This window comes from Vitis riparia, chromosome 5 (assembly GCF_004353265.1).
Source record: "Vitis riparia cultivar Riparia Gloire de Montpellier isolate 1030 chromosome 5, EGFV_Vit.rip_1.0, whole genome shotgun sequence".
Lineage (NCBI taxonomy): Eukaryota > Viridiplantae > Streptophyta > Magnoliopsida > Vitales > Vitaceae > Vitis > Vitis riparia.
Window position 1 is genome coordinate 8691814 of NC_048435.1, and position 23355 is coordinate 8715168.

At 28.7% G+C, this 23355-nt stretch overlaps 1 protein-coding gene across 1 annotated transcript; it reads left to right on the plus strand.

Annotated features, from left to right (window-relative positions):
• The first annotated feature begins 21086 nt into the window (after positions 1-21086).
• Positions 21087-22979, plus strand: LOC117914086 (transcription initiation factor TFIID subunit 7-like). The gene is made up of 3 exons (XM_034829275.1): positions 21087-21459; positions 21541-21629; positions 21775-22979. The coding sequence occupies exons 1-3, from the start codon at positions 21376-21378 to the stop codon at positions 22601-22603; spliced, it is 1002 nt and encodes a 333-aa protein (XP_034685166.1). The 5' UTR covers positions 21087-21375; the 3' UTR covers positions 22604-22979.
• Positions 22980-23355: the final 376 nt, after the last annotated feature.

Below are 23355 nucleotides of genomic sequence, written 5' to 3' on the forward strand. Positions count from 1 at the left end.
GAGAAAATATGGAGTGTTTAGAATGAGGGAAAGTGGGTGGTATTCCAATTGAACGGCTCTGATTTCATGGATTGGATGGCTGTGATATGTTCGGATGTCTAGGGACATATACTGTTCTGATCTGATGTGGACCTTCATTGGTCAAAACTTGGCCTCCATCTGACGCTAGATTGGTTGCCACGTCAGTGCAAGGGAAACGTGGCCTTCCTTTCAAAATCTTTGGACCAAATATCCAAAGATGAAACAAAAAATTATTTAGCACTAATGTCTGAAAATGGAAGCAATTTTCTAATGCTTTCCTTCACTATCCCGGGAATTGAGTTCTTTCAATAGATTTGAATTTTGGTTTTAAAATCACTAAAAATTTATTTTTTTAGACATATCTTAGTTACTTTGATCATTGAAATTATTAATTCCTAACTCTCTCTCTCTTTTATTTTGGGATTTAAAGTTTCTATTAGTGAAAAATAATTCTTCTCCGTCTTTTTTATCTTATGATATTAAATAATTTTAGTGATAATTTTATCACTTTTATAGTTCGATCATCACTTTAATAGTTTTTACTATTTACTTTCCTTAACACCTTTTCTCTAAATGATTCTAATTTCTATCTGGTAATCATAACTAATTCTTCCTCGTAAGGAATATAAAATTGTGTCGGCTAAGTTGGGGTATTCGATGGTTCTTTTATTATGTTTGATGTTTCTTTTATGATCAAGTTAACATAAAGAAAAAAAAAAAAAAAAAAGAGAAAAAAGACAACCTAAAGGGAGAAGTGAAAATAATTGTCTTTCTTTCCATTTCTATTGAAATACCATTCCTACCTCATTTAGGATCTTCATACTCTACTTCCACTAATATGGTAAGCTTGTAACTTAGCTTTTGATCCTCTAGTTTAGGTTTAGGTCATGTGGCTAGTGCATCTAATTATATGGCGTTTTATGCTTGCCTTCGTTGACCTCTCTATTTAGGTTTGGCTTAAGGGTGACTAAGGCGATAGGTCTTATCGTCGCTCAACTTGATTCGTTAACCCATTATGAAGTCCATTAATAGAAAACCTATGATAATCACCTAAGATAAAGGAAGAGGTGAATCAGGCATGGGTTAATTTTTGAAATTTTTACAAAATTACAAGATAATATGGAGGAATAATAACATAAACTTACAACCAATACAAGAGTAAGAGAATAATAGAAAGACTCCCAAAGAGAGTACAAATAGAGATTTTTATCATGGTTCAACAAATCTTGCCTATGTCCACCCTCTTGAGCTTCTTTCAAGCTTTGAGAATTTCACTATTTTTTGTAGTCTTCCAACCAGGACTCAAATATATACCCTTGGGTTGCCAAGTGCTAAGGGACCTCTATTTTTTGCACCTTTCACAAAGCTTTAACAAAGCTTTTACAAGGTTCTCTCAACTTTTAAAAAATATATAATTGAATAAGGATAAAATGGAACTCTCCTTTATAGTAGATATACAAGTGAAAATGACATGGACTTTTAGTGCACTCAAAGACTATGCAAGTTTGGGTTTGATGCACAATAAATGCTCAAAAATGGTTTAGACTCAACGAAGTAATAATTTGTAAGCTATTTGTCCATCATAAATCAATTTAATAATCATATTTATCATTTGGTAATAATAATAATAAAACTAGTTGTTAGGCACCTTTTCAACATAACCATTCCACCATCTTGTCAACCACTTACTAGCCATTAACATTTGCAAGCAACTAATGAGACTTAACTAGTGAATTGGTTGCACAATTAGTCAATTGGTTAGTTTATCAGTAGTCATTGCTAAGGTGAACCGATTGACCACTTTGGTCAATCGGTCAACTAGTTTAGTTAACTACAAAAAAAAAAAAATCAAAATATGATAATAATAATAATAAAACTAGTTGTTAGGCACCTTTTTGACATAACTATTTGAGACTTAACTACTGAACTGGTTGCACAACTAGTCAATTGGTTAATTTGTCAGTAGTCATTGCTAAAGTGAACTGATTGACCACTTTGGTCAATCGGTCAACTACTTTAGTTAACTACAACAAAAAAAATATCAAAATATTGCTCAAGTGATTTTAATAGCTTAGATTGGCTCAATTTGAAAACTTAAGATTGAAAACTCTTTTTAATCAAGAAAACAACTCAAAACATAGGTTTTTATTCATAAAAAAAACAATCTCATTTTTCATAAAAATCATCAATAATGCATTAAATGAGTTCCTCCTCTTTTTCTTCTTCTTCTACGAAACCTTCACCCTTCCCCTTTTTCTGGTTGCACAATTAGTCAATTGGTTAATTTTTCAATAGTCATTGCTAAGCTAAGGTGAACCAATTGACTTTGGTCAATCGGTCAACTACTTTGGTTAACTACAACAAAAAAACATCAAAATATTGCTCAAGTGATTTTTATAGCTTAGGTTGGCTCAAATTGAAAACTTAAGATTGAAAAGTCTTTTTAATCATGAAAACAACTCAAAACATAGGTTTTTATTCATAAGAAAAAAAAAATCAATCTCATTTTTCATAAAAATCATCAATAATGCATTAAATGAGTTCTTCCTCCTCTTCTTTCTCCTTCTTCTTCTACAAAACCTTCATCATCCTCATTTTTCTTCTTTTTCTTCTTCTTCTTAAAAATAGAAACTTTTTTCAAACTCAAAAACATGTTTGGAAAAATTTAGACAAAAAAACATAGGCTTTTTATTCATAAAAAAAAAAAAAATCAATCTCATTTTTCATAAAAATCATCAATAATGTATTAAATGAGTTCTTACTCTCCTTCCTTCTCCTTCTTCTTCTACAAAACCTTCATCCTCCTCATTTTTCTTCTTCTTCTTCTTCTTCTTAAAAATAAAAACTTTTTTCAAACTCAAAAACATGTTTGACAAAATTTAGACAGAAAAACAATTTTTTTTGATAACTTATTTTAAAAATAGGATTTTTTTTTTTCTAATAACATATTTTAATTGTTTTCACTTGTTTTTCGATGATTTTTTTTTTACAAATAAGTATACAAATATGGATAATAATTGAAAGTATATCACTACAAATAAAAGTTATTTTTATGAAATATTTTGAAATATGGAAAATAGTTGAGAACATTTCAAGTTCTCAAACTGATTTTTATTTTAAAAAACATTAGAGAACTACTTTTAGAAATTGTTCTCAAAAATTGGTTTTTGAGAATTGTCTTTACAAAACATTCTTAAATAGAACCTTAGTTTTTAAATGTCCATGTTAAGACATATTTCTCATTATTTGATCATATAAGGCTTACTTTAACATGCTTAAGACCATCAATATCCAATCTAAACTCTACATTTTAAGCTCAATCCTTTGCACATAGCTTCTTGTTTATTGACCCATGGAGATCTTATTGCATATCATACTTGAAATGACATATTAAATCCAAGTTTTGTTTTGTTATCATTAAAACTTTTACTTAACTAAACCTTGGGTTAATAATCTCCTCATTTTTTTTTTTATGATGGCAAAGCCAAAGTTGTTAAAATGCTCCCCTTTAATGTATGCTCCGTTTGATTTTGGAAAATATCCAATAATATATATATATATATATATTGATGGCTAAGCCCTTAGGACTCTTCGTAGGGATCCAAACCTCAGGGTATTGATTGTCTTGTAACAACCAACACCAAGTAAATTCAAGGTATCATCAGTGGTAGGATTCGAACCCAAGACCATGTGGCACTTACCATGACCACATTTTCCAACTTTAACAAGAATATTAAGAGTGTTGAAAATGATACAATCAAGAAATCAACAATAAGAAATTGAGCATGCATGTATATGATTATTTTAATAATAAGCAAATGATAAGAGATCAATAACAAAGAATATATATATATATATATATATATACATATATAACATCAATGCCCATAGGGTTGCTAAAATAAATCCAAATCACAAGAGAGTAACATAATAATATTTCTCCCTCATCAACAAAAAGTCTTAAGAAATGATGGTAAAGGGAGTCATTAATAAATAAAAAAATCATGCCATCAATATAAATTTAAATAATACACATATCATCGGCTTTTTTTTTTTAATTTTTTTTGTACATAAATTAAATTGTATTATGTTTTCCATTTTTAAAATCATTTTTCACAAGTAATTTGCTTGATCTTTTATGCCAAGCTCTTAAAGCTTGCTTTAAACCATAAAAATCCTTCTTTAAATTTAAAGATATATTTTAAAAAATTATTACTAAAAAAAATTGGAGGTTTTCCAATATGGACATTTTCATTACCGTATCCATTGCAAATGCACTTTTAACATTCATTTGGTATAAGCAAATATAAGTAGTATTCTACTTTAGTTAAGTCTAATTATGTTAGCAAAAGTTTCTTTATAGACCTTATTTTTGCTTGATTCAAGCCTTGAGCTACTAACATAACCTTGTTTGTACCAAATTCATCGTTTTCATCAACTTTGCTTCTAAAAATATACCAAATTCCAATTCCCAATTGAACATTAAGTTGAGGCAATAAATTAAGAAAGAACCTATTTAAATTTAGAGCTAATGCCCAAAATTCCATTTAGCCACTCATGATACTTTTATCATGATCAATAGTAGCATTGCTCACTTTCACCATCGCCAAATTCACTTATATGTTTGTTAGTTTATCATCTATATCTAACTATTATAGATTTTTTTTTTTTCCAGTTTTATTGAGACAAAAAATGAAGTCTAAAATAGAACAAGTATTGGAAGAGTGTATGTACAAAGGTTTTTTTTTCTTTACATTTTTAATTTTCTTATTTGGTTATTACCATAATGATGAAACTATTTTTCTCAATGGTCTAGATTTTCAGTTTCCAATTTTGGTTGCTAAGAAAATATGGAACAATTTTCATTGATTTTCAAGATTCATAGGTTCTGTTGTGCCAGTGGAAGCTTTCATGCAAATAATGTTAGATTGAGAACAAAAATATAAAATAATCAACACAAAGGTGTGTGAGGTTTTAACTTGGTTCAGCCAAACATGCCTACATCCACAGATGAAAGAGAACCATTCAACTATATAATAGAGAATATTACAAAGCATAAAATCAAGTATAATTATTGAGTTCCCAAAACATCCCATGTTTCCCCAATCCTTGTATTCATACCCTACCACAAGTCTTCTCGCTCTATCGGGTATATTTTGTTCTTCCTCACATCTCTATCTACCTTATATAGTATCTAGAAATCCATCTCTATCTCATAAACTTTTCTCATGACCTAGAACATTTGTAGAGATATTTTCAACAACCTTTCTTATTCTATAAATAAATAAAAAAAATCTAATATTACAATAATATATCAACTTAGGAAATATTTTATACAATATTCTTTACAAAAAATAATCTTTACTAATTGGGAATTTGGGACACTTCCCAACTAGTTCACTGTTCGATTGTGAAAATGGAGGAATTATTGTTCTCCTATTTTCTAAATTTTCAATTTCAATGTGTGGTCTTTAAGAAAATGGAGGATTTTTTTTTTTTTCCATTTTCCAAATTCTTTTAGTTCCTATGTTTAGTTATTGAGAAAAGAAATGGACTTTTCTTCTTATTTTCTTGATTCAATTTCCATATGTGACTCCTCTTAAAAAAAAAGAAAAATTAGTAAAGAAAAATAAATAAATATGGGTTTCTTAAGCTTAATCTTGTTACAACATATAATGTTGATTGATTGAACTTATATTTCTCATATAATCTTTGTAGCTGGTATATAATTTCTAAGAAAACACTAGACTCATAATCCATTTTCTTTTTTCATTAAAATCAAAAGTGATGGAGTCAAAAGAGACTTTGGATCTATTGGTTGATACAAAGATTGGATGCATTGGAGTTAATGTAATGTAGATACAAAAATTTTGGAAATTTGAAAGCAATTTACAAGATGTGTAGTAATGTTCTCATTGTAGGTATCATACCTCAAGACTCCCTCTAAGCTCATGATAGTCATTTCACACCTCAAGTCTAAAAACTCAAGATGAAAACAACACAACCAATCATCTTATAACTAGAAAATTACCAATTACCAATTTTTTGTTCAAAATAGTAAAATATATTATAATCTTCAAAACTCACTTCCAAACAAAACCTACACATCAACCATTGTGTTATTGTTCAAACAACTTCAAACTTAAATAATTCAAACAGAAATTAAATTCTAACATTTATATAATCTCCAAAATTTAAAGTTTAAACCAAAAATCCTAATTAGGACAAATTATCATCCTAACCATCATTCTTTGCCTCAATAGAGAGTACCTAAAAAATGTCAACAAAAATGCACAAGCTCAAAACCCAATAAGAAATATTAATACAATTTCATTGATAAAATATTTTCAATTATAATTATAAATAGGAAATACAATGTATAATCTTTTTCATAAAAACGTTTGAGTTTCAAACATGCTAAAGCATCTAAAAAAATTTAAACAAACATCTCATATTTATGTCAATAATAATTTCATATATAATCTAAATCAAATGCATTCAAAATATTTTTGCTCTGATTATCAAATAACAAATAATCCCAATTAGGTGGGACTTTGTTACCTGATTAGATGAGACTCAACAAATGGAGTAACTTCAAATGTGTTTCTTTTAAGGTGAACGAAATCAAACACTATTAGCATTAATAACCTCTAACCAAAACTATAGAGTCAAAGCAATTACATTTGCTACCAAGAAATGTAAAGGTTAACAATTATAAGTCATTGACTAAGATTGAAAGGTTAACAATTACAACTCGTTAACTAAGGTCATTGACTAAGATTAATTTACATAATTCAAAATAACATATAAAAAATTATTTTCGTTGACAAAATATGTATTAATTTCCTTTACCTCAAACAAACACTCAAAATCTGGAAGAATTTAATCTTAAAAAATCTACTCCTTATCTAACAATAACATAAAGAAAAAAAAATGATTATATCTATTGACTATTTATCTAAAATTATTACTTGATAATTCTGATAATATTTCATGTTAATATCATTATTTTAAAAACCAGACTGGATCGGCTGGTTTGAATCTAACAATAACATAAAGAAAAAAAAATGATTATATCTATTGATTATTTATCTAAAATTATTAATTGACAATCTTGATAATATTTTATGTTAATATCATTGTTTTAAAAACCGGATCGGACCGATCGGAGGGCTTTTCAGTCTGGTTCCCCTTTTTGGACCGTCTACCAATTAGATCAATCTCGAACTGATTAAATTGGCGGTTAGATTGATGACCCGGGCAAGTCGGACGGTTCTTTAAGAACCAAATGAGTCAACTCCATCACCTCATTTTCCTTTTAGCAAGCTCACATTTCAAAAAATTATCACTGGATTATTTTCAAAAAAGATAGTCCTAAAAAAATTAACCATTTATAACCCAATTTAAACTAAAAAAATTATCCCCAATATTAATTTATATTCCTAAATTATTTTCAAACAAAATAACAATTATTAATATTTTGATTCATTTTTAAATACTTTCACAAAAATATATTTTAACCGCAGATTATTTTAATTTATCAAAATATTTTTAGGAAATGAGTTATTTTCCATTTATTACTATCCTATTTTTCAAAACATATTTTCAGGCATTTCATTCACATTTTAAAATTTCAAATACTAAAATTATTGTTTTTATAAAACAACAAAGCACGTAAATTTCAACTACTAAAATTATTGTTTTTATAGAATAAACAAAGCAACATATACTTTTCTTCCATTTACTAATTCAACTATTACAATTACCCCAATATTTTGTTCACCTACCAATAATTCATTCCATGTAGGTGACTCTAAAAAAAAAGTCATATTTATAATACTCTTTCCCACTTTGATACCCAATATTCTATTCCATTTAGGCGACTCAATACAAAGAAAGTGGGAATGTTTTCTTAGGTTAACCGAAGAAAACCCTAAATAGCTTAAGTGCTTTTGGATTAATTGAGCATTTTCCTTGTAGTAGATGTCAATCTTTGTTGTTAGACTTTACCAAAAAGCTCCTAGCACGGTGGAAAAAAGTATCAAATATAGTCAAGTCTTCAATAAAATATTTTCACATGTGAAAAATTACAACCAATACACTATATAGTCAGTCTTCAATAAAATATTATTTCATGTGAAAAATTACTACAAACTAGTGTATCTCTCATTCTCAATTAGACAAAAAATTTAAAAATCATTCATTTTTCTTGTTTTCATTTGTTTTGGGGTTTATTAGCAATGAAACGAAAAATATGTTAGAATGTTGAACCTAGTTTTTACTTCCCTGGAACTCGATAAAAAACACCATTTACAAAACCCACATCATAGATATACTAAATCAAGAGATATAAAACAATTATACTAACAAAGATTTTTGCATTAATAAAAAAAAAATGAAGATGATAGATAAGGGATTTTGACTTACCCGAGATTTTACGAAGCAAAGAATATCAATTATGGGTGTGCTGACCATGGGTGTGAGAAGAAGGAGAAGAAAACGATGGTTAGGGTTAAGCAATAAGATCTTTTATATTAGTTAATGTATATATGGAAACAATGGACTTTTCATAAATTGTTCCTACTCACTATTTAAAAAAAGGGCCCATTGAGTTATAAAATTTAAAATTTTTTATTTCATATGGTGCTACTTCCAAAAAATGACACCATAAATATGAAATTAGCATCATCTAACTACCCTAATTGAAGATTTTTTATATGATGTGTCACCTTTATAAATTTTAAACTCAATGGTGTCATTATTTTAAATGCGACACCATAAATAGTGACATCATAAATTATTTTTGTAGTAGTGTCAATCTTCAAACCCTAAGCTCCCAACTCTCAACCCTACGGTTTTTTTATCTTTCCAATCTTCGTGCAAAAGGCTTTATGTATAGAGAAGTTAGGAAAATCTAATTTATACCTAAGGCTTAAATGCGAAAAGACCTTTCTACTATTTTTAAATATATTTAATTTATTCTATATTTCTAATTTATAACTTTACCCTTGAAAATAAAGTTAGGGCGTTACAATAAGACTACACAATTTTCTTGCATTATGATTAAACTTTATTTGGTTGCATGGAATTGGAATTAAAGGTCAAGTCCCAAGTATATCGTTGGGTTGCACTTGCATACATCTATGCACATTGCCTCTACTTTTGTTGATTTAGAACTTTAAAAGGCATTTAGGTATCAAATATGACGTGGTCCATGTAATTGATAAAAGGAAGCTTTCTTAGATGCTTTACCTTTCTTGATTTTATATACATCTCATGCTATGTTCATAAATGGGTCCAACTCAAAATATTTTTCTAGGACAGATTGTTGTAATAGGCATGTCACATGAATAGAACTTAACTCTACTTTGTGAATGTCTTGTTTGTTTCATGTGACTTTGTTTAAAGTCTCTATTTGTGGATCTTTGTGTTTGTATGTCTTATTTTCCCATTCTCAAATGACTTTTCCTTCTCAACCAAGAAGAGGATATTTTGAAATATATGCGAATAAAGTGATAATAAGTTCATCAGTCCTTTAGTAAAACTCATACCTTATCACTAATTGTGTCATAAGAAAGCATTATGTTCTTACCATTATTTGTTAGCATGATATTCTTTTTTTTTTCTTTAATGGTTTGCATTTTAATTTATTTCATGTACTATACATCTATTATATTCAACTATATTTTAATTTGATCATGAAATTGTGTTGACTAAAATGAAGTATTTTGATGATGAAGACATGCAAGAGGATAACCTATTATGAAAAAATATGCATGGGGCTAAGTAGAGATAGTTGGAAAGGAAGTGGTGACAAAGGAGAAGTAAATATGGGGTAGCTTAAAGAGGGTAACAAATACTTAAAACATAATACATGATGATACATTAGAGATGGCAGGTATTCCCTTTACATGTCCATTTTCACAACCACATGTTTTTATTTTTTTTTCCTTTACACCTACACTCATGCAAAACCTTCATGCCCATGACCATTGAACTCTCTATTTTATTTATTTATTTATTCCACGTACAACCACAAATTTATATTATTATTTTATATATTTTTATTATTTTTTCAATATAAGCCATGTACATCCACAAAACCTTTTTTTTTTGCACATCTAAGATCTAATATTTATTTTTATCCATTTATTTTCTTATTTAGATTTATTCATTTGAATATTTAGAATTTTCTTACCTTTATCAATAAATCTACTCATGTTCAAATGTTTTTAATTTCTTTATCTAAAAAAATTAAATAAATAAACCCTAATCTAGATTGAGATCTTCCAAATAATATTTAAAGTGTTTAAAATTATTTAACAAATACAAAATACTAATCTAGTGATTAAAATCTTACTTGGAAAAATCAATCTTCAAACCCTAAGCTCTCAATTCTCAACCCTATGTTTTTTCATCTCTCTAATATTCGTATAAAAGGCTTTATGTATAGAGAAGTAAAAACAAAACCTGATTTATACCTAAGACTTTAAATGTGAAAAGACCTTTATACAGTTTTTAAATATATTTAATTTATTTTATATTTCTAATTTTTATCCTTGAAAATTAATTTGGGATGTGACAATAGGACTACATAATTTTCTTGAATTATGATTGAACTTTATTTGGTTGCATAGAATGGGAATTAGAACTCAAGTCCCAAGTATATTGTTGGGTTGGATTCACATACATCCATGCACATTGCCTCTACTTTTGTTGGTTTAAAACTTTAAAAGGCCTTTAGATATGAGCTATGGTGTGGTGCATGTAATTGATAAAAGGAAGCTCTCTTGGATGCTTTAACTTTCTTGATTTTATATGCACGTCATGCTATGTTCATAAATGGGTCCAACTTAAAATGCTTTTCTAAGACAGAATGTTGTAACATGCATGTCACGTGAATAGAACTTAATTTTGTTTCTTGAATGTCTTGTTTGTTTCTTGTGACTTTGTTTAAAGTCTCTATTTGTGGATCCTTGTCTTTGTCTTTGTTTTATTTTCCCATTCTCAAATGACTTTTTCTTCCCAACCAAGAAGAGGATGATTTGAAATATGTGAATAAGGTGATAAATAGTTCATTAGTCTATTAGTAAAACTCATACCTCATCATTCATTGTGTCATGAGAAACACTATGTTCTTATCATTATTCATTTTGCATGATATGCTTATTCTTTTTTAATGGTTTTCAGTTTAATCTACTTCATGTACTATACATCTACTCCACTATATTTTAATTTGATCATAAAATTGTGTTGAATAAAATGAATTATTTTGATGATGAAGACATGCATGTGGATAACTTATTATGAAAAATATGCATGAGGTTAAATATAGTCAGAAATGAAGTAGTGACAAAGGAGAAGTAAATATGGGGTGCCTTAAAGAGGATAACAAATACATAAAACATAATACATGATGATAGATTAGAGGTGATAGGTATGCCCTTTACATGTCCGTTTTTAAATACCAATATGAGAGTGATGGGACCAATGTTGGACATATCATTTCCTTGTGTTGAATAATCTCAATCAAAGGTGTCATATTTATTTGTTAGCCTACACCTACACCACTACTCGACAACCTTATACCTACACTACTACTTAACAATACTAGCGACGAGAGGAAAGAGAATAAAATATAGAGTTAAGCTTAAGGTCTCATTCATCCATTAGTATCTCTAAAGTCCAAAAAAAATATGAAAATGAATTTGAATATAATTTAATTATAGAAAATTAACCAAATTTAAGTAACCTATATATGATAGACTATGAAAAATTATTCATTAGACTATGAAGAGAACTAAAATGATTTAATTTCTAGAATTCAAAATTTTATCAAGATTAGAAAGAATAAAACATGAGCAAAGAAAAATAAACTTCAATTCTAGGAAACGTAATTATCAATAACCTAATATCGCATTTCATCTCCATTCATTATTTCAACCAATAAATTTAAGGTGAAAAAATAGAGATATTCAATTTAAAATTCATCTAGTCGAATTTCTATTTAACATGACATAATTTATTTGACATAAATATTCATAAATATCAAGTGACTTTATAATTCCATAAACATTTTCAAATTTTTATTTATTTTCCCATTTCTTGTGGGGAAATTTTAGAATAAAATCAAACACTACTTTCATCTATAATTACACATTCCAATTTGGGGATTTTCCACTTTTGCAAGTGATTGCTTCATTTTTGGATTAAAGATATTGAATTTTGAATTGTTATTTGGGGCAGAACTATATCTTTCTAACAAGTTGATAGAAAATGTTATGTCTGGTCTAGTACAATTTGCAAGATACATTAGTGCATCGATTGCACTAAGATATGGTACTTCTAGACTAAACAATTCTTCATTATCTTCTTTAGGATGAAACAAGTCTTTGTTTGTTTTAAGTCAACGAACAACTATAGGGGAACTTAATGAATGTGATTTATCCATATAAAAGTGCTTCAAGACTTTGTTTGTATATGTTGACTAATAACTAACATTTTATTTGAAAAGTACTCGATCTACAAGTCAAGGCAAAAATTTTGTCTTCCAAGATCTTTCATTTCAAATTTACTTTTGAAATAGTCAATTATTCTTGTAAGCTCTTCAACAGTTCAAACAAAATGCAAATATTCCACATATACTATAATAATTACAAATACTTAACATAATAAATATGCATAGGCAAATAAGGTATTAAACATATACTTCCCGTTTCAAATATTCATCAAGGTAATTGTACAACATGCCTTTGGATTGCTTAATCAATACAAGGATTTTTGTAGCTTAATTAAGTATATGTTACAATGTTTTGAATTAGTTGTTTTAGGCATTTGAAATCCTTCAGGGATTTTCATTTGTATATCATTATCTAAAGATCCGTATAAATATGTAATAACAACATCCATGAGACGCATAGTCAGTCCTTCTGAAATTGCTAAACAAATTAGATATCTAAATGCGTTTACATCCATCATAGGAGAATATGTTTCCTCGTAATTAATACCAAGTCTATACAAGAAACCTTGAGCCCTGAGTCATACTTTATATCTTGTGATTTCATTTTTCTTATTGCATTTTTTTTATTAATACCTATTTATACCCAACAAACTTGACAACTTCAAGCATCTTGACTATTGGTCCAAATACTTTTTATTTTTTAATGAGTCTAATTTTTTCAAGATATATTTTTTCCATTTTGGCCAATCTTTTCTATGTTGGCATCCTTCACATTCTATGGTTCAAGGTCATTATCATTTCTTATTATGTCAATGACTATTTGGAAAAAGAATACATTATCTATAATAAAGGTATTTCAATTCCATTTTTCTCTTGAATGTAAATAACTAATTGAGATCTCATCATTATTAGGTGTTTGTACCTTTTTAGGAGCTAATTGTATAATATATGTCTCCCCTAGGGCTACTTATTTAAACTAGGCCTCTTTATGGGCTGCTTGAGGCTAATAAGTCATTTTAATAACCCATTTTTATATGCAACTTCTTTAAGAGTGCCACGTTTTCATATATCCTTCCTTATGTTTGTCTCTTCAAGGTCTACCACGCTTCATGTGTGCCTTAAACTCATTATTTAATAGTCCTACGGGGATATAAACCCGTATTGGAATATTCTCAATTAGTAAAAATCATTTTGTCACTTTCTTTACATCAATGAAAGTATCCGATGGTTAATTTGCAAGTCCTTACAAATAAATAATCTTTTGAACTTCCAATTCACATTGATTAGTATGAGGATCAAGATGAGACAAAGTCAACGCATTCCAAATAATTCCATTTTATTCTTCTAAAACTAGCTCTTCTCCCCCTAATGACGGGAAAATTGTCTCATTAAATTAGAAATTTGCTTAACATGTAATAATGTGTATCAAATATTCAAATATACCAGTCACTAGTTGAAGAAACTTTTGGTTCTTTAATGAATATCCATTTGACATTTCAAGGAGTTGATGCATCATTGTTCACCCTAGGGAACCAAGTTGGTCATCTCATATTCTTCTAGATTTCGTCGAACGTCAAGTATGATTTTTATGCCACTAGTGACATAATATGAGCTCGTCTGGAGCTTTCAATCAAGTTTTCATAAATTGATATAATTAGTAATGACATCAATCAACTAATGACATGGCATGAGCTCTTTTGGAGCTTTCAATCAAGTTTCCATAAATTGATATATGCGTTAATAACATCAATTATTACACATTGTACAATTAATGAGACAAACATCTTAGAATATACTTATTAAGCAATCAATATTATATGTAAATAAAACATAAACATTTTTCGTAACCAATCAATCAATAAATTTTATCATTAGGATTTCTAAAAAATGTTATAATAATCTAGGTTAGATATGCTAACCTTCTATTTACTAATCTGTTTTTTCTAATTTTGGTAAAAGTCAATGAAATGTTTGATCGTATGACTAGTATACATCAAGAATCATTTTTTGTTCAACTATGATAGGTTTATTCTACAAACCTAATTTTTTTTTTTTTTTTCATTTCACTTCACAACTTTGGTGATAGGGTTTGAATTTCTTTTTGGGAAAACAATGACCCTCATGGATAAAGAAGTTATTGTATACTTAGATTGAGATCATATTATAGTCTATGATCATATTGCTAATCAATTACATTCACAAAAAGGAACAATTCCAATCTGATTAGCAAAGATTAGTGGTTATTAATGAAAAACTTACTATTCTTAATTACATCTAATTGTAGTAAACTTAGAGAAGGATCGTAGTCTTTTAGTGAGCATATCATTCTTTATATTATTCTAAGGAACTAAAGGGCTATTATATTTTAATTACATAGAAATTACAGACAATAACAAGCAAAATAGAAAACTAAAAATATTTAAATAAATTTATAAATGTAAAACATTTAACTATGCCTTTTCATGAAACATGACGACTATTTTTTTAAAAAAAATAAGCATAAAAATTATAAATCTAGATATTTAAACCTCCATATCTAACAGAAAGAATACTAATGATACATTCAAATCCAATCATAGAAAATTAAGGATTTCAATAATTGAATTCTTAAAAAAAAAAAAAATCATATTTCATAACTTCAAGCTATAATATATATATATAAAATTCTTGTAACTCTAGGCTATAAATGAAACAACAATATTTATATTATAACACTTATAATAATTTCTATTTATGTGTAATACATATTTTGTTTCACATATATGACTTTAGGTCATAAATTTTATATATGGCTTTTAGTCATGAAAGATTATAAAATTAATTGTTCCACATAGATCTTAGCTATGAGAAATTATATAATATTAACCTTTATATATATATATATATATATATATCTTTTAGCTATAACAAAATAAAAATAATAATTTCTATAGTTTTCATTTATAGAAAATACATGCTTTCTTTCATAGAACTTTAGGTTATGAAAATATTTTACATATTTATTTTCAAGATATAAAAATATATACAAAAAAAATTCATATAGTTTCGGGTTATAAGAATATATAAAAGTTTTTCATATAGCTTTGGGCTATAAAAATCTGCAAATTAATTATTTATATAGCTTTAAGCTATAACGATATACAAATTATTTTTCATGTAGCTTCAAGCCACCAAATACAAATTATTATATTACTTCTAATTATAAGAATATATATTTTCCTTATCTACATAGGTTGATCATGATAAACAATATTTTTTTAAACTAACAAGGCAATATTAAATAAAGAATAAATTTGTCAAAACTTCTAGTTAAACAACAAAATTTTAAAAACTGTCTACATGAGTCTTACTATGAAATACTTATCAGTAGAAATTTTTTCATAACTTTTGCCTTTAATAAATTTTATGTATAGCTTATGACTGTACAAAATTAAAATATTAATATTTTCAAATTTATACATTGAGTACAAAAAGTATGGCTTATATAGCTTCTAGCTATAAAAACATTTTTTATATAGATTATACTATATATTCTATTTTATTGTAACATAAATGTATAAATTTATACATAACTTCATGTTATGAAATATTCATTGTATAGCTTTTGGCTATAAAATTTTGTTTTGTATAACTTTCGGTTATACAATATAATTAAAAGAAATTAAAAGCTAATATCTTTCATAACTTTAGGTTATGATTATTTTGTCAGAACAAAAATGTGAAAATTTGTACATAGTTTCAGGCTATGAACTATTTATTGCGTAGATTTGTACATAGTTTCAAACTATGAATTATTTATTGTATAGATTTATGCATACCTTCAAGCTATGAACTATTCATTTTATAGTTTATGACTATATAATATTGTTTTGTATAACTTCCAGTTATACTGTATAATTAGAAATCATATACATAGTTTTTTACTATGTATTTGTAATTTTGTAATTTACCCAAAAATTTCTAGTTATGAGGATTGCACTTTTTTTTTTTATAACTTCTTATTATGATTTTTTTTTTCTCATGATTTCTGACTAAAAAGAAAAACATATTCTCTACGTAATATTTGTACATATTTATGTATTCAAATAAAATAAATGAAATAGAAAATCAAAGGATAATTTTATCACACAAATAAAATAGAAAATTAGAGTAAAAGTTTATGACATCCCTTTGTTGTGAGAAAGAAGAGAAAAAGTCTTTCTATTTGTTTTACAGAGACAATTCGTGCTGATAACGCATTATAACAAAATTGAAGAAGAAGAAAACAAGAAAGAAAATATGGAATGTACGGGAAAAACCGAATATATTTTCATTAGGGGTCCCTCCATTTTATACAAAAGATATATATGGATAATCATTCACAAGTTACCATAGTGGTACAAAAGCTCATATTTTTATAACACTATTTACATTTATAAAACCTCTTTTAATTTAAAATTTTAGAAAGTTTCCTAATTCTAAAATATTTCAAAGATTTTTTTTGAAATCAAATAATTAGAATTTAACACAAATTCAAAGATAATTTTCAAACTTATCAAAAACAATTTTTGGAACTGAAAACATACTAAAAACTAAATTAGGAAATATAAAGCATTCTCTTCGTAATTTTTTATATTAGTCATTCCAAAAGTTTTATCAATCATATATTCATACTTACATTAAATTTTACAACTTCAAATAACCCGAATCTAAATTTGATAAAGTCTAAAGTCATATTGAGTCATATAAGACCCAAGGGAGTAAGTTGCATCTAATTAGTAAGAAAGAAATAAAATTGTCAACTAGGTAAAATACACTATATAGAGAGAAAAAATAAAAAAAAGAGAAAGAGAGAGAAAAATGAAATATATTTTCTAATTTCATTTTTATTCCAATAAAAAAACCAAATATTAACCATGAATATCATTTTCCTTAAAAATGATATCTTAAGAAAATAATATTACATCCATAACTGCATATTCATTCTACATCTTTAACCCATAATTGCACCAGGTTCTATTCTTTTTTGCAGTTTTTCTTGTTTGTTAATGGAAATTTCTCTTTTAGGGATGATTCTAGTTGCCTATTTCGATCCTTTTAAAGGTTTCAACTACCACCACCCATCATAGATCCTAAGACCCTTACCTTTGACTAGAGGTTAGTCAAACCACATCTCAATGGGTAGCATTTGTAACTAAATTGATACTCAATAATGGTACACCTTTAGTAGGTATGCGAAGCTCTTTGCTTACATTTATATTATCTATTTTTTATGGTTTAAAATATCTATAACAAAAAAAAAAAGGTAGTGATAACATGATTTTATGAAACATACTTGAAAAAAAAAATTGGTTATGAAAATTATTATAACAATTTTGTTTAAATAATCCTATTTATCTTATGGATTTTCAAATTCATTCTTTTTATTTTCCCTCTTTATTTCCTTTTCCCCAAACTTTCTAAAAACCATAGTTTTACTATTCCATTAATTTAGGTTGAACTCTTAATAAAATGGTCTCTTTGATGGTATTTGAAGTTTTTCAAGCTCTCAATGTTGGCTTGAACTTGTAATAAGTTCATTAGTGGTTTTTATTGATTTTTGTGAGTTGTAAAAACCAAATGTTTGTTGTGTGACATTTTTAGGTTAATCTTGTAAGACCAATTTGAGTGCATAAATATTGTTATGTAATTTGGGAGTAGATATATGCTTGAGGTTACTTGTAAATTTTTTTTTTCGATGTATGACTCCTAAAGAGAGGGGCATAAGTCAAGGACATAGGATCTGTTCAAGGAGCATTGAAACCAAAAAGATAGGAAAAATAAATGCCTCAAGCACTTAAGAGAACTTCAGCCCATTCTCATCCTATCAAAAGTAGTGTTTGAATTACTTATATTCATGTCTTTCATTTGAATTGAGTTTGTTTTTTCATCATTGTATACTATTCATGTTCTATCTTGCATTTCCTATGTTGATTAGTTGTCCTCCTTGTTTGTACAATTATTAAGTTAAAGGAACTTATCTAGAGAAAATATAGTTTTTGACCAATCAATCCTTTTCAATTTATCTTTGAAATGGTTATAGCATATTGAAGATCACAATGAAAATATTGTTCTTCTCATTTTAGAAAAAGAAAAGTTGGTGACTTTTCTATGTCTTGTTTTTATATTGTTGATGTTACTTTTTTTTCTCTCTATTATTGTTTCAAATTACATTATATTTATCATTGATAATGTTAAGCATTACTTAGAAAAATTTTGGTGTCATTGGAAATCATAGGTTTCATGCGTTATATAAGGCATGTTGTCTATCTAAAAAATTCATAGGGGTTACGAGAGGTTTTTTTTTTTTTTTTTTTCCCTTATAAATCAACCGTTTTGTTATGGATATGTTTTGTTAGTATTAAATACTATAACGGATTTTATACCTTAGAATATAGTATTAGTAATATCAATTACTTATATGTTTTGTTGCTTTTAAAGTTTTTCAATTTCAATTTTTTCCTTTTTATTATATTATAATTTTGTTAAATTTAAAATAAATTGTCTACTATAAATGAAAACCAATCCACGATATCATTACAACAAGTCCCTAGTAGCATTACAATATGTCCTAATATCATTTTTTATTTAAAATTAAATATTTATTGATGACTTTTCATGATCATCAATTAGTGCATATAACATTGAAAAGAAAATTACCATAATAGGTAAAGATAACCATTTTCATAACGGTCATCAATGAATAATAATGATAGTGGAAAATTGACTTCATTAACAAAAGATGACTTAAAGAAATAGACGTTATTAAGAAAAGATAGCAGGAAAAAACAATCATCATTAACTTCACAATGCAGTTTAAATGATGGTTAACAAATGACCCTCTAATTGATGATTGTAAAAAATATGACTCTTTATGAAATAATCATCATTAAAAAAGATGATTGTGTTTTCTCATCATCCTCTCCCTTTTTTCCTTGTAGTCTCCCCAAATAATGTTTACTTCTTCCTCAAATGTTCATTGACTAATGCATTTGATTTTGTGGCTGCATCTTTACAATGGAAAAGATTGCCTCCCAAACCATAATACAAAGGAGTTTTTGCTATTGCAATATAGATAATAGAGATGAGAAACAAAATTTGTGAAAAAACTACAATTGTTGCAAGTTTACCAAGAGTAACCACTTGCCACCAAAGCTTGTTCCAAATAGTTGTGTTTCAGTGGATTATTTCTTTGGTAAATATAAATTATGAGTCGAAAGGACCTAACATTTAATGATAAACTCAATTGAAAAAAAATTGTGTAAGAAATTAGATTTTTGAATTTAACATTATTCCGATAAAATTTTACCTTGTACCAATTGGATTTAATGATTAATTAATTTGATCAATATTCCTAATACTTCTTTTGTAGTTCTCATTGCGAGATCCTTTGTTCGGGCTTTGCAAAATAAGATAGTTTTTTTTTTGTCCTTTTTTTTTTCTTTTTAAACTAGTTCTATTAATTCTAGTTAACTTAATATTGTAACAAATGGAGTATTTGGCTTGTCGATGCATCAAACACAAAAGAATTAGAGTAATCATCAATTTATCATGGTAAAAATGATTTTTAGTTGAATATGTGTCTTGGAATTAATCAAGTTGAGATGTAAAGCTCTTTCCCTCCTATACATTTTCAGTACAAAACAATTATATGGATGGTAGAAGGGATTGTATAAGACGCCTCATTATGGATCTCCTCAAGGTTTTTCCTCCATATCCATTGATTGGATTTCATAATGAACCACATAATAACATTGTTTACACACTCGTACACATGTTGCCTTCAATTTATTCACGCTTTCATAATATCTAAACAAACTTTATACCAATTGTACAAGGCAACCCATTAAGGGTATTTTGGGTATTACGAAGGTACATTGAGTGTATAAAACCTAACTCGAAGTCATTTATCACTATAACTAAGAGACAATCAAAGCATCATTTTTGAAAAGTGAGTCTCCTTGTTGATGTGGGGAGCTGGACACAGCAGGACACATGAATGAAAGTTTCAACAAGTTTCACCGAACCATTACTCACAACATTGGGTTTCTATGCAGCCATGCAGGCCGATATGTAAGCAGAAACTAAATGATTTTTCTCATAATTTCAAGGTATTTTGGCAATTCCATTGCTGATGTTCGAGTTCATTTGATTATTATCTTGAGACATATTTTAATTGAGGAAATTTGAATGATTTTTTTTTTTTTTTTTTGTAATTTCCAAACTTTTTGGCGGTTCTATTTTCTCAGACACAGCCCCGAACTAAGAGCGGCTGGTTCATGGGTTAAACGGTCTGGGCAGTGGGCCAGCAGATAACTCCTCTTCCTTTAAGGCTTTAAGCCCCGTCAACTCAAATTTAATACAGCCACTGCCTCACCGTGTGTCAACTCATTCATGGACCCACACTATCAAAATTTCAAATTAATGTTTCTTAAATTCATATCCTCGACTTCCAGTCCATGTTAGTAATGGATAATTGAATGTACATGGGTGGAGTCTGGAGACAAACAGCAATCCAAAAATTGGGAGAGCCATCACCCAGGACCAGGAGAGGCAAAAATTAAAATACAAGGTGGGGGGGAGGAGAAGAGAGCAGCAATTTTGGAAAGCAGTGTAGGAGACACGGCTGCTTTAATTGGACTCATCCTTTTCCCCTTCATCATTATTCCTACCCCCCAACGTTCCTATTTTTCAAAAACATCTTTGGAGCCAATTCTTTCAAATTTCTCTCTCTCTCTCTCTCTCTATCTTTGTCTCTCGTGTTTGAGTCTCTAGTTTCTACTTTGTATTTGAGGCAGGCACTCTCACCATGAAAACCCTCTAGAAAACATTCTTCCTCAACAAGGCAGTCTTAGAAGAGACAGACCAGACCTCCAATGGGGTGCTTTCTTGGATGTTTTGGATATTCTGCCAAACACAAACGCAGAAAACCCGCACATAAATTTCTACAGGGAGAACAGGTAATCTCATCTATCATTTCAGACTCCATTATTTTGTTTACTTTCTCACCAGACGCCATTGTTCTTCCAACTTCGTTGCAGGGGCTTGGATGTTATGAACCTCTGGAATCTTCCATCTCTGTAAAACTCGACGTGACAGAGAAACCCATCACCTCAGATTCTGAGTTCAGGTCAGTCGTCGCTTCATGGCCATTTGGTTTTCTTCTGCTTTTTATTGTTGTGCATCAACCCAGAAAGGCCCGATTCCCCCGAAAAGAATGGCAATTTTTTTCTCATTTTTATGCTTTTTTTTTTTTTTTTTGGGCATGTATGTAGAGATAAACCTAAGGAGCGATCAAGCTTAAGAATTCGAAAGAAGGTTAGCTTTAATTTGAATGTCACAACCTACGAGCCTATACCAACAGACGACAACAGTACAGATAAATTTTTGGGGAGTGATGAGGAGAAAAGCTGGGCAAGGGGCAAAGAAGAAACAGAAAAAGAAAGACCATCCCCTGAAGGGGAGTCAGTTGCCTCAGGAACGAGATCTTACCCCTTGAATTATAGATATCACAATTGTGAAGACAGCTTTGATGAGAATGAGGACTTGGAATATGAAGAAAATGATCTGGATGATGAAGATGAGAATGATGGCGATAAGGATGAGGATGATGATGATGATGATGATGATGATGATGAAAGTGATGGTGGGGGCAATGTGGATGATCTAAAAACAAGGCAAGAATTCACTAAATTCTGCTCTGCTCCTACGGAATCTCAGAAGGGAGTCACTTTGACTCAAATGGCTGACGAGAAGACAAACAATCTTATGTCCCTTCATGCTTCTCAAGATCAACAACTGAAAGCGGTAGGGTTGAATAAAAATGCTCGAGATAGGAGCCAATATGTATATTCTGTACTGAACCCAGTTGAAAATCTCACTCAATGGAAAGAAATCAAGGCAAAATCAAAACCACCATTAAAGAATCAGAGAAAAGAGAATATTGCCATAGTGCAATCACCACAGGCACCTTTCAATTTTAAAGCTAACAAGCCTCTGTTGCTTGAAAGCCCGGTTGATGCCAGCCTCTCAAATTGGTTGGGTTCATCAGAAATCATGCCATTAAAAGAAAAGTGTGGGAAGACTGATTTCAAAGGTTTCTGAATCACAGACCACAGAAGACCTCCCATGACTTCTGGAATCATAAGCAGACAGATTGTGAATTCAGACTGCCACAAAAGAGTACCGAACAAAAGAAAGCAACTGATGTTGATATAGAGTTGAAAGAGGACCTTTGAACAGAAGAATTGCAGAAGGTAGCTTAGTGAAGGTAGCAGTGTGAAATAATCTGGGAGTGGTTTTGTGTTCTATTTCCCTGTCTCTGGTGTTTTGTATTTGCATCTTATTGTATCTTGAGTGATGGTGTTGTTGGCTAATCTTGTACTGTCAAAGAGACTTGGCTATCTTTTGTTATTCCTTGGATTGCTTCTTGACCAATAATACAGTATACTATGTGAGATAAATTCTCAATAGATGAAGATACACATGTTTCAGATGAAGATTTACCTTTCATACATGGTTTATACTCCATATAGTAATAAAACTTAAAAGACTTACTACTCTGTATTACAGAAGTGAAAACACTATAAAAGTTTATGGAAGTTTAAACCAAACCTTTTTCAAGTCAAACAATATTCCTTGTTCCCAGTGGTCGAATCTTCACTCTAAATGTGGAACTAATTCATGCGGTTTCATGGAAGTTTATAGAAGTTTAATACCAAAACTTATGTTACCGTTTCAGAAGGATGAAGTGTAGTGCACACTGGTTTTGGTTGGAACATTAACATGAAGTCCGTCAGTTCAACTATTTGTTTTCTTTAATTCATTCGAGTGGTAAGACCTGGACTTCATCTTTT

Excerpts from the sequence above, each read along its gene's own strand:
- LOC117914086 (XM_034829275.1), top strand. The coding sequence starts at position 21,376 with ATGGGGTGCTTTCTTGGATGTTTTGGATATTCTGCCAAACACAAACGC. Across the intron at positions 21,460-21,540 it reads AATTTCTACAGGGAGAACAG|GGGCTTGGATGTTATGAACC; the intron begins GTAATCTCATCT and ends ACTTCGTTGCAG. Across the intron at positions 21,630-21,774 it reads ACCTCAGATTCTGAGTTCAG|AGATAAACCTAAGGAGCGAT; the intron begins GTCAGTCGTCGC and ends GCATGTATGTAG.